Here is a 22,125-nt window from a genome sequence, read left to right on the forward strand (position 1 = left end):
TGTAAATACTACAACACCTAACCATTGTGAGAAGACTTGTTCCTATCTCAGTTTTCAGTACTTTGCAAAAATTAGCAAAATGAACCCTTACGACCTGGGGTGGTACCCTTATCCATTTTACAGTGGAAGAAACCAAGTTTCAGATGACTGGCAAAAGGTTGCACAGTTAGCAAGTGACGGGGCTACTCGTGTTGTCTGCCTGCAGGGCTAATGTTCTACTGAGTCAAGAAAACTCCACAGTTAGCATTTCATAATGTTTTGTAAAGATTTATCTGCTCTGTACGTTCATTTTGTCTGCTTTTCTGAAAATGGAACACATGCATATTATATAAAAATATCATTTTGAAAGTTTTTATCACAAACCTTAATCAGTCTTATACTCATTTGCAAAAGACATCATATGTATATATTTGTCCTTTTAATGAACAATGGAAGGTTAAAAATCTCTGGAGAACTGCTGAGCTTGGTTATCAACACAGCCCAGGGCATCACATATTTTCATAAAAACCATATGGAGACGAGCAAGGGTTTGCTCTCCCTCCCTCAGACATCCACTGATGTCAAAAGCTGTGGTGATCCTAAACAAAGCAAAGTAGTTGGTTATGGTATGCCTCAAGAGTTTCTCATGAAAGTGCCAAATAACGATATTGACGAGAAGAAATGTCAAAACATGAAACACGTTGGTAAGAAGATCACCAAAGTTACCATGGATCAGGATGCAGTCCTTATGGCTCTTCTTGGAACTTAGAATTCTAGAGACCACTGGAAATGTAGGGAAATGCAACTGCAAAGAAACATGGGACATCCCAGAGTGTAGGTGGCATATCATCTTTATCAGAGAGTGCTGAGTAAGGTAACTACATTATTTCAATTTCAGCAAATTATATGATTCAAGAAGCACCTGTATTATTTAAAATTCCTAAGAGGAATTGGCAATACGTTATTTAAGGCAAGCATTTTTTTTTAATTCTAAACTCATCTTAAATATTATTTAAAGACACAATGGCCCAAATGTGATCCTATGAAAAGTGGTGCATTACAGAGGGAGAATGAGTTGGAGGGAGAAAAACCTGTGGAAAGGAATATTCGGGAACAAAACGGTCTGTAAATATTCCAGACATCCTCATAAAGTTGTCCGTAGGGTCCATTATAGCAGCAAAGAAGAGAAAATGGAAGAAAAGAAAAGGAAGTCCATCATTTTTTTCTTTTTAATTGCTATCCACTCTGCCATCGCCTGGCTGGAAGAAAGGGGTGGTCGTATTAAGAATACTAAATTTCCACAAGTTTCCATCCCTTTAAGACAAAATCCCGAGGACATAAGAATTAACATTTCTTTATGAGCTTAAACTATGCAACAGAGGGAAATGTGGAGACCAGAAACAAAGAGAATGACCTCGGGGCTTCTTTTTTCTGGGATCCCGAAGGAGTCAATTTCCGGCCAGTGTGTCTGCTCACCTGTGCCTGCAATTCTTCAGTAGCAAAGGAAAGCTACACTTAAGTTTTAAACCTAAGGCTGAATAATACATCAGATGAAGAAAAGACTTGCCATTGTTAGCGTTTTTTTGTTTTTGTTTTTGTTTTTGGTATAACTCTGAATTAGAGCATCTTCTGGTTTAGACTGAAAACTTCAAGCTCGGAGATTTTTGATTGGGTTTGGTTTGGTTGGAATACCACAGCTTATGAAGAGAGCTCTGTGCCAGGAACGTGGAGATCTGTGTTCCCATCCTATATCTGCCGTTACTAGCCTTGCAGGCAGGAGCCACTCACTCGGTCTCTCTGATTACAATAAAGGGGTTGGATTAGATAGCTATCCGAAGGTCCCTTGCAGCTCTGTGAATCTTCTATGAATTTTTATTCAAAAGCAGGAGTCTGTAAGAAATATCATGTGAGCCACAGATGTGAGTCTCATATAATTTTTTTAAATGTTTTGTTTATTTTTGAGAGACACAGAGACAGAGCGTGAGCGGGGGAGGGGTAGAGGGAGGGGCAGAATCTGAAGCAGGCTCCAAACTCTCAGCTGTCAGCACAGAGCCAGACACAGGGGTCAAACCATCAGATAATGACCCCAGTGGAAGTCAGACACAACCCACTGAGCCACCCAGGCACCCCGAGCCTCATGTAATTTTAACTTCTCTAGTAGCACATTAAAAAATTTGTCGAGAGATTACACTGATTTTAAATTATTTTATTTACATTTAATGTATTTATATATTTATTTCACCATTAAGACTTAAATATTATCGCTTCAGTATACAATTGCCATTAAATAATATTGATGAGATATTTTGCATTCTTTTCTTTGCAGACTTCTTTGCATTCTTTTCTTTGAAGACTACTAAGTCTTCAAAACTCAATGTGTATTTTATGCTTGCATCACATCTTAGTTTGGATGAGCCACATTTCAAGCGCACAATAGTCAAGTTTAGAAGGCTTGAACTTTTCTTACCTAAAAATTAACATACAGCCTGCCTTTCAAGTGGGACTACACTTAAAGTAGAAAAGCTATTCATTAAGATGTAAGGGTGATGTTGAGGGGATGTAAGGGAAGAGGTGATCATAAAAGGGGTATGACTTCTGATAGAAATCGCCAAATGAAGAGATACAGAAGGAAGCTGTGTCATGTGGAAGGTTGGAAAGTTGGACACAGATGATGTGTGCACCTCCAGGCTTGGACAATAAAATGTTTGCCCCTAGTGTGCCACTGACCCTCTTATCTGCAGACATAAGCAGAGTATCTAATTAAGGTCTTTGTCCCCACCCCCAAAAATAATGGAGCCCCATCAGGGGTTCCTAATCTGGGGTCTGTGGAACTTTATGGAATCTGCAGATGGAATTCAGGGGTCTAAAAGTTGAATGGGGGGCTATAACATCTTTATTTTTATTAAACTTCCAACTCAAATTCAGCATTTCCTTCAATTATGAACGGAGACAACAGACCAGTAGAATTTACCAGTACTTGTGACATTTTTTTCCTGTTTTACTTCGGTTACAGATTTCTTTAAAAAATGTTTTTAATTCCAGTTAGGTAACATCACAGCATAATATCAGTTTCAGGTGTACAATATAGTAATCAAGACTTCCATACATCACCCTGTGCTCATCACAAGTGCACTGCTCAATTCCCATCACCTGTTTCACCCATCCCCCCCCACCCCACCCCTCTGGTAACTTGTGACTTTATCATCCATAGATATCACAGATGTTTTCACAGCACATTTTATTAGCTGCCCATCTTAAGATAGCACTTCATCAAAGTAACAGCAGTTATTAGACCCACCATGAGACCTTGCCACTGAATGTATTAGTAAAGAAGCACATGTTTATTATATCACTGATTTTTAATATATTTTGATATCTGCATTTCTTTTATTTTTAAAATTTATTTGAGAGAGAGACAGAGAAGGAGCATGAGTGGAGAAGAGGGAGAGAGAGAGAGAGAGAGAGAGAGAGAGAGAGAGAGAGAGAGAGAGAGAGAGAGAATATCCCAAGCAGGCTCCTCACCAGCAGTTCAGAGCCCGATGTGGGGATTGAACCCACGAACCATGAGATCATGACCTGAGCTGAAGTTGGACACTTAACCGACTGAGCCACCCACGCGCCCCGATATCTGCATTTCAAAAAAATTGGTTTCTTTTGTAATTCTGTGTATTTTTGTTTTCACTTAAAAAATGTCACTCTGAGAAGGGATCCATAGATTTCATCAGACTGCTAAAGGGTTCCGTGCCACAATGCCCTAGATGGAAAGAGTATGGGTTCCTGAATGACCCACTCCCCTTCTCTATCCCACATGGAATCACATTGGATTGTGTAATGACTGAAATATACATTGTTATCACCTCGAGCCATGGGGATTGGGGGGTGGGGGGTGGGTGTTAGTTTCAGCAGTTAAGCCCACTCTGCACTAATGTATAACTGAAATCTGGCTTCAGGCCCTGACAATTGAGTATGAATATAACTAGATTCCATATACTGAAGAGAAGGGCACTGGCAGTGATGTGCTGATAAACTGATCTAAGAACAAAAAACAAAACAAAACAAAAAACCCATCCAGCATGGCTGATTTCAAGCTACCAACAAGGCATCACTGAACTCTGAGTAAGGAGGGGATGCCCAGATTCAGCCAGTCAGTGTGAGCCAGCTCCAGAACACCACTGGGACTCCTCTCCCATGACAGATCCTAGAAAGGTGTCTTGCTTTGTCTTCCCTTGGTTTGAGGGGAGGGGTGTGTGTGTGTGTGTGTGTGTGTGTGTGTGTGTGTGTGTGGAATTTTGAGACTAGTTGTTAAAAGGCTCCTATGGAAACCATTGTGTCTGACTCTTTCATAATGAATAAAGAATACCTTAGATGCAGTAATTTGTGAATTCAAAATGCTGTTGAAAAGAATCTAATTAGTACTAATTATAATACTAGAGTGTCCCAACAAATTATAATGCCATTGCTTCTGTAGAGGCATTTTGTGTTTAAACACTTTAAACATTAATCCTCAGAACAAATGTGTGAGACAGGTATTATACGGCAGTGTCTGAAAGCCAATTATTTACTCTGGGAAGGCCTGGTACCCTAACTGATAGTAAAAACAAATTAGCATACGTGTAGGATTGGGAAATCCAAGAATTAAATCACCTTCATTTATGACCTCCTTTTATCTCACTGGCCATTACTGCTGGGCATTTTACACATGGGAAACTGAAGGCAGCCAGCGGGCACATCCAAAATCTTCAGAGAATCCAACTTCAGATTCGACAAGTCCTCAGGAGAGGATCATGCCTGTTTTTAAAATGTGAAAGCTCCATTTATGAGTCTTTTGAGCCTTGTTTCCCAAATATTAATATTTTCTTTAATAATGAAGAAGTTGCCTAAGGTACCATTTTATTTAAAATTAATTACAAGTGACCTACTATTCCTGCTTCTACATAAGCTCCACATTATGTTTTGCTAACATTTAGATGAATTTTAATTTCTGGACTATGCTATGTATAATCTTATCCACTGGAAGTACTCACTTCGAAAACTAGTCATTTAGAATTAAGATATGGAATCAAGGGTTTAGTAAATGTTTCAGTTTCTACCGAGAAATAAACTACCAGTTTAGCTCATTTAAAGTGGACAAGACACTATTCAAAGCCTATCAAGTCGGCACTCCTTTCCATTAAAGAAAAAGCTTTGTGGGGGCACCTGGATGGCTTAGTCAGTTAAGTGTAGGACTCTTGGTTTCGGCTCAGGTCATGATCTCGTGGTTCGTGGGTTCAAGTCCTGTATCAGGCTCTGCGCTGGCAGTGCGGAACCTCCTTGGGATTCTCTCTCTCTTCTCTCCGCCTCTCACTCTCTCTCTCAAAATAAATAAATAAACTTAAAACAAAAAAAAATTTTTTTAAGCTTTGTGGACAAGATCTGGAATTTCTGGAAGAACATTTGACATCCTATTACCTTTTTTCTGAGACATTCACTTGCCGGGCACATAGCAGACACTCAATAAATGTTTGTGTTTACAGTTCTTTTTATCATTATCATTTCTCAGACCAGGAGTTACCATTTTTAGTTAAGAATCACCATCCCAGTTGACAGGCACAGGTCTTAGCCATGCTCTATAATTCTTATTTAAGTAGCACGTTTCAATTAATGTCACTGATTAATTACTTTCCAACAAAAACATTTTAAATATTTACACTCCAGATATTACACATTTGCTATTATTGCTAATAAAATTTATCTTCATTCCAACTCCAAGCCTGTGTCTGTTTTGCTCAGGCATATCAGGCATATTTGCTTCAGGCATATCTATCTAACTCATTCAAGCATGACTTACATAGGAAATAATTTTTTAAACAAACATGTTTAATCCAAACTGGGCGGGGGGAACCCTCTGAATTCTTGGGAGCTAATTATAGAAATTGTCACTTGCCCTGTGTGAGCCCCAGAAGTAATGGCACATGTCCACTACTAACAGTGCCCTTTTTGAAAGAATAGCCACAATTTCCCTTCGTTTCTGAGTTGACCCCTGCTCATCTGTCCAGGACCCAACCCAGCCCCATGTCAGCAGCTCCTCATGCCGATCTGCAATCTGCTCCTCTCCCAGGTCGACTGGGAGTGTTGGTAGCAGATAGTCCAGCTACATTTTCCAACAGATGTCCCAACAGACTTCAAAAACATAGCAGTCATATTGCTCTTTCCTAAAGACTGGAGACAAGAATCATTTTTTATATCTTCTATTTCCCTTCTCATCATGTTCATGTTTCCCTCTGCTTTAGCAAATGGAACATATTTATAAAAGCCGTCTCAACATCCTTGTCTTCTGATTTCATCATGTCTACAATTCCGAAGTCAGTTTCTATTGATGGATTTTTTTCCCTTAGAGTTATGGATATTTTTATTTGCCTGGTAATTCTTGATTGGATGCTGGATATTGTGAATTTTGCATTGTTGAATGTGTATTTTTTCCAATAAAACAACTATGACAAATTCTTTATTCATCAACCAACCCTTACAGAAAATATGAGAACTCACATTGCATGAAACAGAGTCACTGAGATGAATAAAGGAATCCTTAGTGATCACCTATTCCTTAGTCAACTTTCAAGTTCCCACACTGAGATGATACCAATACAGACACCAACACAGAAAAATACTTCAATTGGAGTTCTCATCAGAAGACTCCAACTAGAAACAACTATGTATCTCTATGCTTTTTTTTTTAAGTTTTTATTTTAATTCATTAGTTAACATACAGTGTTATATTAGTTTCAGGTGCACAATACAGTGATTCAACAATTCCATACTTTACTGGTGCTCATCATGACAAGTGTAACTCCTTAATCCCCATCACCTATTTAATCCATCCTTCCTCCCCGCCCCCACTCTGGTAACCATCAGTCTGTTCTGTATAATTAAGAGTCTGTTTCTTGATTTCTTTCTCTCTCTCTTTTTCCTCTTTTGCTCACTTGTTTTATGAATGTGTATTTTTTTTTGTATTTTTATAAAGAATGTTGAACTTTGTTTAGGCATGCAGTTAAGTTACTTAGGATCAGTTTGATCCTTCTGAGGTTTGCTTTTACATTTATTATTAAAGCAGGTCCAAATCAGTCTTGCAGGGTAACTTCTGCTCGCTACTACTGAAGACTCTGAACCCTATGCATCTTCCTATTTTTGTGGGACTTCTGTGAGTCACATATTAAGGTTTTTGGATTGACCTTTTAATTTTTTTAAGTTTATTTATTTATTTTGAGAGAGAGAGAGAGACCATGGGAGGGGCAGAAAGAGAGGGAGAGAGAGAATCCCAAGCAGGCTCCACATTGTCAGGACAGAGCCTGATGTGAGGCTTAAGCCCACAAATTGTGAGACCATGACCTGAGCCAAAATCAAGAGTCAGATGCTTAACTGACTGAGCCACCCAGGCACCCAGACCCTTTAAGTATTTTTTTTTAATATTGTCATCATTTGATCTTTTTGTTCTATTTTCTGCAAGATTCCCTCAACTTTTTTTTCCAAAGCACCATCTGGGTTTTTAAAAATTCTGATCATCAGATTTGTAATTTCCAAGAGCTATTTCTTATATATATATATATATATATATATATATATTTCTTATATATATATATATCTTATATATATATTCATATAATATATATATAAATATATATATATAAGAAATATATATATTTATATATATATAAAAAAATATATATATATTTTTTATATATATATATCTTATATATATATTTTCTTATATATATAAGAATATATATATATATAAGAAATATATATATATATTTCATTTCTTCATTGCATCCTAAACTTGTTTTGTAAACTCAACACTTACCTTATTTTTTAGGATATTCGTTGAAATTTTTAAATTTTTTCAACTTTCATTCATTTATTAAGCAAATAATTATTGATAATAAACTATATACCAGATGTTGATGCATTTGCTGAGAATAGAGCAGTGAATGAAAACAGAGGCCCTGATTTCAGGGAGCTTACATTGTAGTGATGGCAGGCAAGCAATAAAAAATTAACAAATAAATGTATCATACGTCTGTTAGTAATAAGCACTGTGCGGAATCCCCTCCCATCAAACTCTTCTCCCTCTTGCTCACTACACTCCAGTCATTCCACCTGTTCTTCAGGACCTTCAAGTTCCTTCTCCTCCATCCCCTTCTATATACCATTCTCTCTACTCAAAACATTCTCCCCCTGGTTCTTCACGTGGATAGTAACTTATTACCCTCCTGAGCACCATATCTTAAGCATATCTCATCTCCTTGCCCTATCAGTGCCATTAGTTTTCTGTCCCAGTACCCTTTTAATTCCCTTCATGATATTTATCAAAACTCATAATGTTGGTTATCTGTCTAATAGCCATTCATGCTTATTCCTTGGTAACTGAACCTGATTTTGTTCAGGTATCCAAGATCCTCCCTATAGCCATGTGCTTCAGAGAAGTTTGACTCTAGCCCTGGTCCACGGGTGAATCTGGATGAGTCTAACCAAATCATGATAATTCCATACACTTGTCAGTGATGGCTTAGGAAGGATTGTGTGACCCAAATTCTGATCAGTGGAATATACAGAGGAGTCTCCTAGTAAGCCATCTGGGAAAGGTTTGCTCATATAAAGAAATTCACAGAATAGATAGTCCTCCTTTTAGTCTCTTGATTTACCTAAGAATGTGATACTTTCTGATGCTCTGATCATCTTTTAACCATAAGAAGAACTAGTGCACAGAGAGTAGAAAGATACAAACAAGCTGACTTTTGGTGATACCACTGATCCACTAAATTAGTATGTTGTCATTCTTTATGTTTCCATGAGCTCTTAAGGCATCTACTAGATAATGAGTCTCAAACACCAGAGAGACGTCAATATAAGGACCAATGTATTAAATAATACTTACTTGTAAAACAAGAGTAAATGAGAAAAGAGAACATAATACTTATATACTCTGACATAGTAAAATAATAAAATAAAATTGGAGGAGAATTTGGATAGCATATACAAAAACTGTGTTACTACTTCTTAAAACAATTTGTTCAATCGTTTTCTACGATCATAACTGGTGGTGGTAGTATTTGTGTTGTCTGAGGTTATTGTTTGTATTAGGGGGAATGCATCAAATGAGAATTTGGGGATATTTAGTTCTATAATCTTGTGATAGAATTGAGAACCAAGGAAAAAAATAGATAGAAAGATAATGTAGAAAACACTTTTTCCTAGTTCTATTCACTAAATAGGCACAGAAACAATGGCCAACCTGTCATTGCAATGAGCTTTCCTAGGCCCAAACTGTCATCTTGAAATACCATTTCCCACTAAAATAAATCAGGCTTCTTATAGATATTGCATATTCCAGGTACAGGGTAGGATATAAACAGGATGAGCTTAGAACATCTTGATCTACCAGATGGCAAGGAAGCTATTAAATACTACTAGGGTAATTTCAAAAGGATTCAGGAGCCAACTTGAAGAGGTTTTCATTCCCAATGATGGGAAATTCAAGCTTCAATAAGGATAAGAATTACAATGGAATTCATGAGTTCACAATAATATATATTTTTTTACTTTAGAGAGAGCAGGGGGGAGAGAGGCAGAGGGAGAGAGAGAGTCTTAAGGAGCCTCCACACTCAGCACAGAGCCTGGTGCAGGGCTCAATCCTAAAATCCTGAGATCATAACCTGAGCTGAAATTAATATTTTTCTAAATTAATTGATCACTGGGGTGCCCGGGAGGCTCAGTCGGTTGAGTGTCCAACTCTTGGTTTCAGCTCAGGTAATGATCCCAAGGTCATGAAATCAAGCCTTGCGACAGGATCTGGGCTGACAGTATGAAGCCTGCTTAAGATTCTCTCTCCCTCTGTCTCTCTCTCCTGCTCTCTCTATCTCTCTCCTCAAATAAATAAAATGAAAAATTTTTTTAAATAAATTAATTGATCATCTTTGGGGAATGACAGGAAAACAATAAATTATCTTGAAAATGGTAAATAAAAGGGATTAAGTTTTTATCCTGCCTTTCCTATACAAACTATAACAAGGGGTAACAAAACTGTAAATTACAAAAAGTACCATTCTATAAAATGATTCCAGCTAATAGATGAGAACAAAATGACATAATTAGCATATAACAATTTTTCATACCCCAGTGAATTCATGGGTTCTGGCAATGAGCATCAATGGTTGTTAGCATCACAAGAAGAGACAACCAGATGTTATATACCTCCAAATGAAGACCACAGCACAACCCATAGTCTTGACAAAAGTCTTTACTCTGAGTCTGATCAAGTCTCACTATCACTCTGTCAATGTGTACAAAATCTAGAAGAAACGTGTCGACCTGCACCAGGAGCAAATTCCAGACCGTAGAAAACTCTACATTTCAAATAGCCTGGATCCTCCTACACATAATTTGCAAGTAAAAAAGTTATAAGGGAAACCTGTAGATTAAAAGAGATATTTTTTAAGTGGCCAGGACTAAACTATAGAGTTTAAAAAGGCATTGTGGGGTGATAAAACTGTAAGGAAATGTAAGGAAGTCATTACTCTAAAGTCTAGGATTAGTGGTGTGGTACATAGTCTATTATGGAAGTAACTCTCTGATGAAGCACAACTCACGTTATTCATGACTTTGTGGAGTCCCCTCCTCTTTAATCTGGGCTAGTCCCAAAACTTGCCTTAACCAATAGAATGTAGCAGAGTAATCCCATGTCATTCCAGTCCAAAGCCTTAAGAAGCTCTGGCAGCTTCTAGAAGCCGTAGCACTCTTGAAAACCCTGACCCACCATTTAAAAGGCTCAGTACCTTAGTGGACCTGGGTGGCTCAGTTGGTTAAGAGTCCGGCTTCAGCTCAGGTCATGATCTTGCGGTTTGTGACTTCGAGCCCCACATCAGGCTCTGTGCTGACAGCTTGCTCAGAGCCTGGAGCCTGCTTTAGATTATGTTTCCCTTTCTTTCTGCCCCTCCCCCGCTCACACTCTGTCTCTGTCTTTCTCAAAAATAAATATTACCAAAAAAAACAAAAACACAAAAAAAACCCCACCTCAGTACCCTACAGGACAGACCATGTAGAAAGGCCACCTAGAGAGAAAGAAAGCCTTCCCATTTGAGTCTGGCCACCAGCCCATCCACCAACTGAATGCAGCCACAGGAATGACCACTTGTAAAATATAAGATGTACAACCACCCAGTTGAAGCCAGGGCAGATAGCAGAAGTATGAGCAAATTAACCGTTGTTTAAAGAGCCAGTATCTCTTGGGGGTAGTTTGTTAGGCAGCAATAGAGAACTGAAAATAGTGGTCACTGTGGGAGAAAACAAAGTGATTTAGGATTTGGATGGAGTATGTGGAAGCCTCTGGAACGGCTAGTGAAGTCCTTTCCATTTCTTGACCTAGGTGATGGCTACATGGATACTTTGCCTTAAAGTGATTCACTATGCTATACATTTGTTTTGTGTGATTTTCTGAGCTTGTGTTTTATGTTAAAATAAAATAAAATAAATAAAATAAAAAAATAAATAGTTTAAAAGAAAAAAGAAAATCCAAATCCACATGTTTTGGCACAAAGATATTTACTCTTCTTCCAAAATTCCTTCAGACTATGGACTTTCTAAAAATTGCTTAGGAGCTCCTAGTTAAAACTATTAATATATTCTTATCCTACAGACATAAACATCTAAATAATAGCAAGCACAGAAATATAAATTTCTTTGGGTCCCAGACCTTGCAATTTGCAAAACTGAATTAATTGCTTTCATATCTCTAAATCTTTTCTCCTCGGAGTGAGAAAAACTATGTATACAAAACTATGTATACTATGTATACAAAAAAGAAGAAGAAGAAGAAGAAGAAGAAGAAGAAGAAGAAGAAGAAGCACTTTTATAAGCTGGCCTGCACTTTCTTATTGGCAGCAACTTGCTAGTCTCTTTTTAAAATGAATTTTCCAGTTTCAAAGGAGAAAATCTGTATTGCATTTGTGTGTGTGTGTGTGTGTGTGTGTGTGTGTGTGTGTGTTTTAGTTTGGAACTGTCAGAACTTTAGCCCTTGTGTCCTATGTTTTTCTAAAGTGCTTTAAACAGACTGTAGCATATGAATTCTGTTTTTTATTCTTTTGTATTTACTTCTGACTTCATTTTACATTTACCAGTGCACATTGCTGCATGTACCTTTCTTCTTAGAATGATGTCACCTAGCTTTGCTGACAAAAAAAAATTAAATTAAATTAAAATATCTGGGGCACCTGGGTGGCTCAGTTAGTTGAACATCCAACTCTTGATTTTGGCTCAGGTCATGATCTCACCATTTGTCAGGATCTGCCCTGACAGCGCGGAACCAGTTTGGGATTCTCTCTCTCTCTACCTCTGTCCCTCCTCCTCATGAGTATCCATGCTCTCAAACTAAACATTTTTTTAATTAAAAAAAAATAAAACCATAAAATACCTAGGAATAAATTTAACCAAAGAGGTGAAAAATCTATACACTGAAAACTATAGAACGATTATGAAAGAAACTGAAGAAGACACAAAAAAAGGAAAAAGATTCCATGCTCCTGGATAGGAAGAACAAATATTGTTAAAATGTCGATACTACCCAAAGCAATCTACATATTCAATGCAATCCCTATCAAAGTAACACCAGCATTCTTCACAGAGCTAGAACAAATAATCCTAAAATTGGTATGGAACCAGAAAAGACCCCGAATAGCCAAAGCGATCTTGAAAAACAAAACCAAAGCAGGAGGCATCACAATCTCATACTTCAAGCTATACTACAAAGCTGTCATCAGTATGGTTCTGGCACAAGAACAGACACATCAATGGAACAGAATAGAGAACCCAGAAATGGGCCCACAAACATATGGCCAACTAATCTTTGACAAAGCAGAAAAGAATATCCAATGGAATAAAGACAGTCTCTTTAGCAAGTGGTGCTGGGAAAACTGGACAGCAACATGCATAAGAATGAACCTGGACCACTTTCTTACACCAGACACAAAAATAAACTCAAAATGGATGAAAGACCTCAATATAAGACAGGAAGCCATCAAAATCCTCGAGGAGAAAGCAGGCAAAAACCTCTTTGACCTTGGCCGCAGCAACTTCTTACTCAACACATCTCCAGAGGCAAGGGAAACAAAAGCAAAAATGAACTACTGGGACCTCGTCAAAATAACAAGCTTCTGCACAGCGAAGGAAACAATCGGCAAAACTAAAAGGCAACCGACAGAATGGGAGAAAATATTTGCAAACGACATATCAGATAAAGGGTTAGTATCCAAAATCTATAAAGAACTTATCGAACTCAACACCCCAAAAACAAATAATCCAGTGAAGAAATGGGCAAAAGACATGAATAGACACTTCTCCAAAGAAGACATCCAGATGGCCAATTGACACGTGAAAAAATGCTCCACATCACTCATCATCAGGGAAATACAAATTAAAACCACAATGAGATACCACCTGACACCTGTCAGAATGGCTAACATTAACAACTCAGGCAACAACAGATGTTGGCGAGGATGCGGAGAAAGAGGATCTCTTTTGCATTGTTGGTGGGAATGCAAGCTGGTGCAGTCATTCTGGCAAACAGTATGGAGATTCCTCAAAAACTAAAAATAGAACTACCGTACGACCCAGCAATTGCCCTACTAGGCATTTATCCAAGGAATACAGGTGTGCTGTTTCGAAGGGACACATGCACCCCCATGTTTATAGCAGCACTATCAACAATAGCCAAAGTATGGAAAAAGCCCAAATGTCCATCGATGGATGAATGGATAAAGAAGATGTGATATATATACATACAATGGAGTATTACTCGGCAATCAAAAAGAATGAAATCTTGCCATTTGCAACTACATGGATGGAACTGGAGGGGATTATGCTAAGTGAAATTAGTCAGAGAAAGACAAAAATCATATGACTTCACTCATATGAGGACTTTAAGAGACAAAACAGATGAACATAAGGGAAGGGAAACAAAAATAGTATAAAAACAGGGAGTGGGGGCGCCTGGGTGGCTCAGTCGGTTAAGCGTCCGACTTCGGCTCAGGTCATGATCTCATGGTCCGTGAGTTCGAGCCCCTCATCGGGCTCTGTGCTGACAGCTCAGAGCCTGGAGCCTGTTTCAGATTCTGTGTCTCCCTCTCTCTGACCCTCCCCTGTTCATGCTCTGTCTCTCCCTGTCTCAAAAATAAATAAAATGTTAAAAAAAAATTTAAAAAAAAAAAACAGGGAGGGGGACAAAACAGAAGAGACTCATAAATATGGAGAACAAACTGAGGGTTAATGGAGGGAGTGTGGGAGGGGGGATGGGCTAAATGGGTAAGGGGCACTAAGGAATCTACTCCTGAAATCATTGTTGCACTATATGCTAACTAATTTGGATGTAAATTTTAAAAAATAAATAAATAAATAAATAAATAAATAAATAAATAAATAATCTGATTAGGAGATTAAAATTCACTGCCATAATTCACACTGGGTATTTTGTGAAATTTTCACGGTACATTTATTTTAATTGGATTAGAAACCATTACAAATTGAGCTCTTGCTGTTGCACTTTCTACCTGGGAACCCAGTTCAGAATTTCCCAAAGATTACAATAGAGTACAACTACAATCAATCAGTTCAGTAGTCCAGCAAAAATAAATAAAACAATAAAAAGAATCACCATTGTCATTTTAGTAATTACCATTACTACAGCACCATTGATGGTGTAGTTCTCTCACTGCCAGTGTCCATAGAAAAAAAGAAATGTTTCATTGAGACCAGATCTTGATTCAGTGTCTGACTCTATGAGGTTCATCAAGGCATGAATTGGAGCCCAGGAGGGAAGGTCACTGTTTCTTCCACAAAAATAGGAGAATATGTTAATTTGTCTCAGTCTAGTGTTTATTTTTGATGATTTTAAGAAACTCTCAATTCATACTAAAGAAATACTAAAGGTAGTAGAAAGTTATTGTTGCCACTAGAAATTACCAATTGGCAATAGTTTTCCTAATTAGAAACTCCTTCTAGCTTTGTCAGTAGTTTGGCATGCATTTGGCATGATTTTTTGTCAAAATATAATGTGATCAGCATATGTTTTTGTGTTATTTACACTGGGCACCCTCTCCTTCTTCCTCCCATCCCTGCTATTCCCACCTGGGTAGCTGTAATTCCTCACTTCCCAGGAGAATCCATTCCCTTCTACAAATTAAGAACTAACACTGATACTAATGGCAGAATCTTTACTGACTTCCTACTTTCTTCTGATTAATTTTTCTTAAAGGGAGTCAACAAGGCAGCACTTAGTGTGATGGTTATGACATTTGGGGCACAAGTACTAGAGACAATCAGAGTAAGATGTGTCTGTGGAATACAGTAACACAGATAACACTGGCTTAAATAAGATAGAACTTTATTTCTCTCTTATGAAGGCTCAGTGCTGGTATGGAGGTTCTACCACGTGAACCTAGGCTCCTTCTGTCCACTGACTCCATGCTGCATGAACTCCTTCTTAAAAAGGACACCTCATAGTGAAAGACACTGTTCCAGCCACCATCACCATCTAGCCAATAGTATGAAGGAAAGGACACAGAAGGGCACACTCTTTCTCTTTAAAGTTACTTTCTGAAAAGAGCATACAACATATCTACCTATACCCCTTACCAAAACTCAGTTACATGACCACATCTAGTTGAAAAGACGCCTGGGAAATATTTTTACTCTGGAAGTTCACGTGGCCAGCTAACATTTAGAAGTTCTAAAGAACTTCTAGAAGTTTTTTTTTAAGTCTATTTATTTTGAGAGAGAGAGAGAGAGAGAGCACATGCTCATGGGCAGGGGAGATGCAGAGAGAGAGGAAGAGAGAGAGAATCCTAAGCAGGCTCTGCACTGTTAGTGGGGGGAGCCCAATGTGGGGCTGGACATGGTGCTCCACGTGGGGCTCCATGCGGAGCTCGAACTCACGAACCATAAGATCATGACCTGAGCCCAAATCAAGAGCCAGTCGCTTAACCAACCGAGTCACCCAGGCACCCTATAGAGGTTCTATTATTTTTAAAAGTAAGGAAGGGGCACCTGCCTGGCTCAGCTGGAGGAGCATGCGACTCTTGATCTCAGAGTCATGAGTTCAAGCCCAACATTGGGTGTAGAGATTACTTAAGTAAATAAAAACTAAAAAAAAAAAAGGGGGGGGAAGAATGATATTGGGGGATAACCAGTACTCTCTACCACCCCTACTCAAAGAGGATTTAGTATATTACACAACAAAAAGTACACACGAGTAGGACAGAGAGGCGATCAGCAAGGTGTGCCCGGGCTCTAGCTTCTCTTCTCTGAGACTACGTTGGCCTGGCAGTGCTCCAATGGTGGCTATGTCTTTGAGCTAGCTCCCTTCCTACTTAGTTCCAGGCATCACATTCAAACGCAACAAAGTCCAAAAGAAGAAGGAAAGGAAGAATATGTCTCAACCCTTTGTCTCCTTTTAAAAAGGGAAGAAAACTTTCTTAGAAACAGCCAGTAAACCTCCCTTCAAGCCTCACTGGCCACACTGCATCAGAATCCCATGCCGCATATAATCACTGGCAAGGAGAACACAGCACCGTGATAGGCACGGGCCAATCTGCACCCACCCCTCAAAAGCCGTAAGTGGGGCAAGCCTCGCTGGGACACATGGCTTTACAGAGGGGACATTCAGTCCCCAAATAAAAGTGCGGTTCTGTTTGAAAGAGGAATGGGGAAAAGATGTTGGGTTGATGTCTAATTGTGCCTACCCATGCTCCATATCCTAATTACCCATGACAATATACTGCCATTTCTAGCGAGATAAACTGGACTCTCAGATTACACTGTCATAATATCCATATAAATCAGACCAGTTCTTATGCCCGTCTCCTACCCACAAATTATGACTGAAGAACAGGCAAATGTGTAGACTAGTACTATATACATCTAGATTAAGTAGACTACAAACATGTACAGTTCTCCCTATCTTCCATTCATCCTGTCTGTGGAGACATCACTCCAGACACTGTTCTGAGCATAAATTTCATATACTGCCACCCATGTGAACCCTTACGGTACAAGTATGAGAAAATCCCCCTATGAGAAATACAAGTTGTTTTTAAGCTGAAACTCGTTTTCTTTATAAGCATCAGATCACCGATAAGCATTTCACTGGAAGCCATTGGGCCCTTACGGGTTAACTGGGACTCATTCTGCAGTAAGTCTAGGAAAAGAACGGTTTTCCTGCCACTTGCTGCTACCAGGCCTCCACGTGTCTGCCAGTCCCCACCGAGACCCGTGTCTCCCACAATTCTCAGCTGTGGCACTGATTTTCCAGTACTTATTCTGACTCTACGCAAGGATTTAGGAGGGAGTTTTCAGGTTCTTTTTTGTTTTGTTTTGTTTTGATTCATTAACAATCCAGTGGCAATTTTTAAAAGGAAATATAATTATTTCTCAAACAGGAAGGCATTGTGTGTTTTGAAGCTATAGCTCATTTTTGCATATCAAAGTTTAAAAAGTAAAAGGAAACGTGGCATAAAGAGAGCAAAGTGCCCTAAGTTGATCACCGGTGCCTGGATAATTTATGAGCTTTCTTTCTCATTGAAAGAAGACCCTTTTAAGTCAGTGCTAAAAGCAACACTGAGGGCTAACAGATAACAAACACTGTCCCTATGATTACAACCTGGTCTTAGAATTATTTATTAATTGAAACATCGTATCAAGTGAAATTACTGAAAGTTTCCAGAAGCAATCCTAAAAATGTATTCTGTGCCAGGAAACATGAGTGTGGTAATAATTTTCAAAGCATCTTTAGAAATGAAGTAACTCCTCAATACTTCTGATATCCCTTCGCCTGGAAATTCACTAAATCCTAAGAAATAATGTATTTTCAAAACAACCATGTGATGAGCATCACTGTTAACACAAAGTTTCGATGCACACAAACTGAACGGCAGCTGTTAAATGATTTGTCTAAAAGCAAATGCTGATTCAGACTCATTAGCATACCAGAAGTAAGCTGCTTATAACACATACAAGATTAAGTTAACAAAACTGACTCCAAATATACTGACTAGTTATTCTCCATATGTTAGCAAAGTTTATCAAGCTTGAAGGAAAGTTATTGAATCAGCTACAGGGGCTTTCAAATCTATAATATTTCACTGGCAGCTCCTTTCTGAAAAATAGGTCATAAAATTGTATTTAAACCTTACTGTCATATTTTCGATTGTTCTGCTTATAATTAAATCAAAACTTGAGAATATTTATGGGCTAAAGGATGGGCAAATCAGAGAAGATAGGGCCATATATATACATATATATATATATATACACATATATACGTATATATACATACATACATGTATACATGTATATATGTATATATACGTATATATACATATATACATGTGTGTATATATGTAAATATACATACATACATATACACACATGTGTATGTGTATATACACACATATATGTGTGTATATGTGTGTATATACACATACATATATGTGTATGCATACATATACACACATATGTGTGTGTATATATATATATACACATATATATAATTTTTTTACAGGGATCTGAGGCTTCAAAACCATCAGGAAATCACAGCCTCATGACCTTCATGTGCTCATGCACTAACAATTCACAACACCATGCATTTTTCCAATGCTCTTTTCTCTTTTGGCAAGACTAGTATTCTCAAATGAGGCAACGTCTCATTTTCTCTGGAGGTATTCTAACTTTAACTCTTCTCTTCCCTCTGCCCATACATAACTTGAAAGTGTCCTCCCAAAGAATAAGGAGATAAAATTGAACAAGACTTGTGGATGTAATGACTGTCACACACTCTGCTATAGTTTTATGCATTCAGAACATATTCATTACAAGTCCTTTCTGTGCACTAGCCGTCTCATACTTTTGTGAGGGTAATAATTTAATTTCACAATAAAATAAAAGGGTAACACATTTTCTTTTCACATGAATACAAGGCTTGCACCAACTGTCATGACCATGAAGTCTTTAAGGACATTAATCCCTTACATTGCTGGACTTCCAATGATTACTGTAGATGGCCATGATTCAACTTTAGGTGTCTCTAAGCTTTGCGGTGAAAGGAAGTCTTATAAAATAAGTGGCATAAACATATTTTGCAAATAACTAAATGCAAACCCCTCCTCACTATGTTCTACTACATTGTTCTTTCAGTCCCTTACACACTGGTGAAAATAAGCACATGGCCAAATTTGTAAGACTAAGGCAGCCTTAGTTTAGCTGTTTAACTAATATAAATAAGCCATCCATCTTTCTCCCATTTTAAATAAACTACAGCAAAGGAATACTTGACCAAGATTTATCCCCTGACAGAATGGGCTGTCGATGATCCTCTCTGCCTCCACAAGCACCAGAGCAGGAATCTGGAAAGTCAATTACATGGCTCTCAAGTGCCCTGATTTGATATCCTTTTAAAATGATTTTAAATGTTGTGGTGACTGAAAACAAATATGGAATAAGGACACTAAATAAGTGTTTTCCTATCAGGAAAGTTCAGGGGGCCAGAAACAGAACTTAATCAGGAAGAACTTAACCATTTCTTTACAGAATTAGGGTAAAATGTACAGTTCAATACTTAGTTTAGAAGGTATTTCTAAAGCCAGAAAAATACTAAATTCACAAGATAACTAAATAGGTAGTGGTTGTGGGCAAGGTTTGCTGCAGAATAGAGAGATGGGGTCAAATACACCCAGGAGATAGAGTCACGATTTTCTGCAGTTTCCATTTAGTCTGGGTTTTTGTTTTGTTTTGTTTTCTAAAGTTTTTCGTTGCTGTTGTTGCGTTTGTGTATGTTGTTTTGTTTTTCTGCCTCAGACTCTCCAGTGAGTCACTTTGTCTGAAAGTCTCCCCAAATGAATTTCTCCCCATCTATTACTTTAGCTAACTGTTACAAAATATGCCAATGTTCCTCTTTTGTTCCCCCCCCCTCCTCCGTCTCCGGAGAGGGAAAGAAACCCTGTAACCTGGGAGCATAATGACACGGTCCTTTCTGCCTCTGATGAAATCATCCACAAGTGATCTGAAGTTCCAGTGAAGAGATGTGGCCGACGCCGCGTTTTACAAAAACAGGCCAATGTTACCCGGAGGGAAATTCTGCTGTATAGGCCGGGAATCCCCCGGGAAGTCTCCAGAAATGAGGGATATCCCCGTGGCTCTCTTTGGGCAAGTTCAGAAAGAGCCCAGAACTGAGGCGAGGGTGAGGTGTTTCTGGGCCAGGTGCTGATCAGACCCCAAGGCGGGCTGAGCGGAAAAAACGGGGTCGCGCCCCCACCCCTCGGCCTGCACCTGCCTCCCACCACCGTGCCGCGGCGCTTCCCAGAGCATCCCCCGCCGGCGGGCCCCCGGCCGCAGCGCAGCCCCTCCCGAGCCCAGGCGTGCGGCCCCGGAGCTGGGAGAGAGCTGGCCCCGCGAGGCGCCGTGCGCTCCCGAGGTCCCCACGCCCGCCGGTAGCGCGCCTCAGGTGGAGGGCGGGTCCGGCACCGGCTGGCGACGCGCCCTCTGGGGTCAGGGTCCGCGCGGCGGTGCAGTCCTCCCCCCCGCCCGGGCGGGCGCGCCGCCCCCGGCAAGCCCCCCGCGCGCGCGTACCTCGGATGTAGGTGCACTTGCCCTCGTCCAGCAGGCTGGAGGCCGAGCCGCCCATGGCCGCGGTGCGCGCGATGCACCCGGGGCGACGCTGACGGCTCCCGTGGGCGCCCGCTGCTCGCTCCTGGAGGTTGCTGCGACGGCGAACCCGGCTCTGCAGTTAAAGGACAAACTTCCTCCGAGAGGCGCCGCCTTCTGGGGCGCCTCCTCCAGGTCCGCGCGCGCCCTCTGAGGATCTGTGGGCTGGCCTGGGGGCTGTCTTCCCGCCCTGGCTTCGCTGGGGAGCTCCGAGGGGACGTCCAGTCTGGAAAGACTGCCCGCTCGTTCCTTCTCCTCGCCGGCCTTTGCTTCTTTCCCCGGGTTATGGGCAGCCGAGAAAACACCGTGGGGTAAGTGCACAATTTCCCTAGTGACTGGAAACCTCTGTGAGCTGGAACCTTCGCCACTCACATGTCACGAAGTGGAATTAAAGACGTTGCTTTGCACGCCCTTTGGTACTAGAAGCAGCAGTTCGCAAGCATCACCTAAGAACTTGTTAGAGATGCAAAATTTCAGCTCCCCCACCCCTGTGTACCCTCTAACACACACACACACACACACACACACACACACACACACACACACACACACACACCGCGCCCCGGGTTAGAAACTCCAGGAGTGGGCCCAGCAATCTGTGTTTTTCTCAGGGCATTCCAGGTAATTCTGAGGCCTACTAAGGTTTGAGAACCGACAGTAAACTGTACCTTCCTTCAGCCATGATGTTAGACCAAGGAGGGGGTGGTGAATGAAAGGAAAAAAAGAAAGAAATAGAAAACCAGGGAAAACCTAAGGCTGGGTCCTGCAATATGTTCCTAGTCCTGAAACTTCTGAAAACCCCATCAGAATCTGTTCCTACACCTTTAGGTCCAGTTCTTCCCCTCAGCAAACTGGAAATAGTTCATCAGAAAGGGCATCTAGTCTTTTCCCACAACCACTATTTAGCTTGGCAGCCTCTCCCAAATAAGACTCCACTGGGGCAGAAGGGTCACCATGCATTTCTTCCTATTCTTAGTAATCAGAGTTTCAGTGACTCCTATTGACTTAACCTCCAAGGTCGAGTGGCCTGTACACAGAAGAACCAGGCCTGAGCAGGACTCGGAGGCTCTGCCCTCAAAAGTTAATTAACTAGCATTTTAACACAAAGATTTCTCACACCTCACACCCAATCTCTCTCACCCTACACTCTAATCCTTCAATAAATCCTCTCCTTTCTGCTTTCAGAATATATCCAGTATCCAACCATTTCTCACCCCACCCCCACCCCCCCACTGCTGTGACACTCATCTTTTCTCACCTGGATGATTACAGTAGCCTCCTGACTGGTCCTCCTCCTTCAGAGAAAAAGCCCCAGTCTGTCGCTGACACCAGGCCCCCCCTTCCTCTCTGCCCTCACCTACCACCACTCTCCCCTTTGCTCTCTGGTTGGCCCCACTGGCCTTTTTGCTCTTCTAGGATACACCACCG

General features: G+C 40.1%; 1 protein-coding gene across 1 annotated transcript in view; it reads right to left on the reverse strand.

The window, feature by feature from the left end:
* NIBAN1 (niban apoptosis regulator 1) overlaps positions 1 to 20,953 on the reverse strand; it is a 151,952-nt gene extending 130,999 nt beyond the window's left edge. Inside the window, exon 1 of the mRNA XM_019427078.2 lies at positions 20,623 to 20,953. Coding sequence (XP_019282623.2) covers positions 20,623 to 20,677 — 55 coding nt within the window. The 5' untranslated portion in view covers positions 20,678 to 20,953. The remainder of the gene's footprint in view (positions 1 to 20,622) is intronic.
* Positions 20,954 to 22,125: the final 1,172 nt, after the last annotated feature.

This window comes from Panthera pardus, unplaced genomic scaffold (assembly GCF_024362965.1).
Source record: "Panthera pardus isolate Hobbes unplaced genomic scaffold, ASM2436296v1 HiC_scaffold_21, whole genome shotgun sequence".
NCBI classification, from domain to species: Eukaryota; Metazoa; Chordata; class Mammalia; order Carnivora; family Felidae; genus Panthera; species Panthera pardus.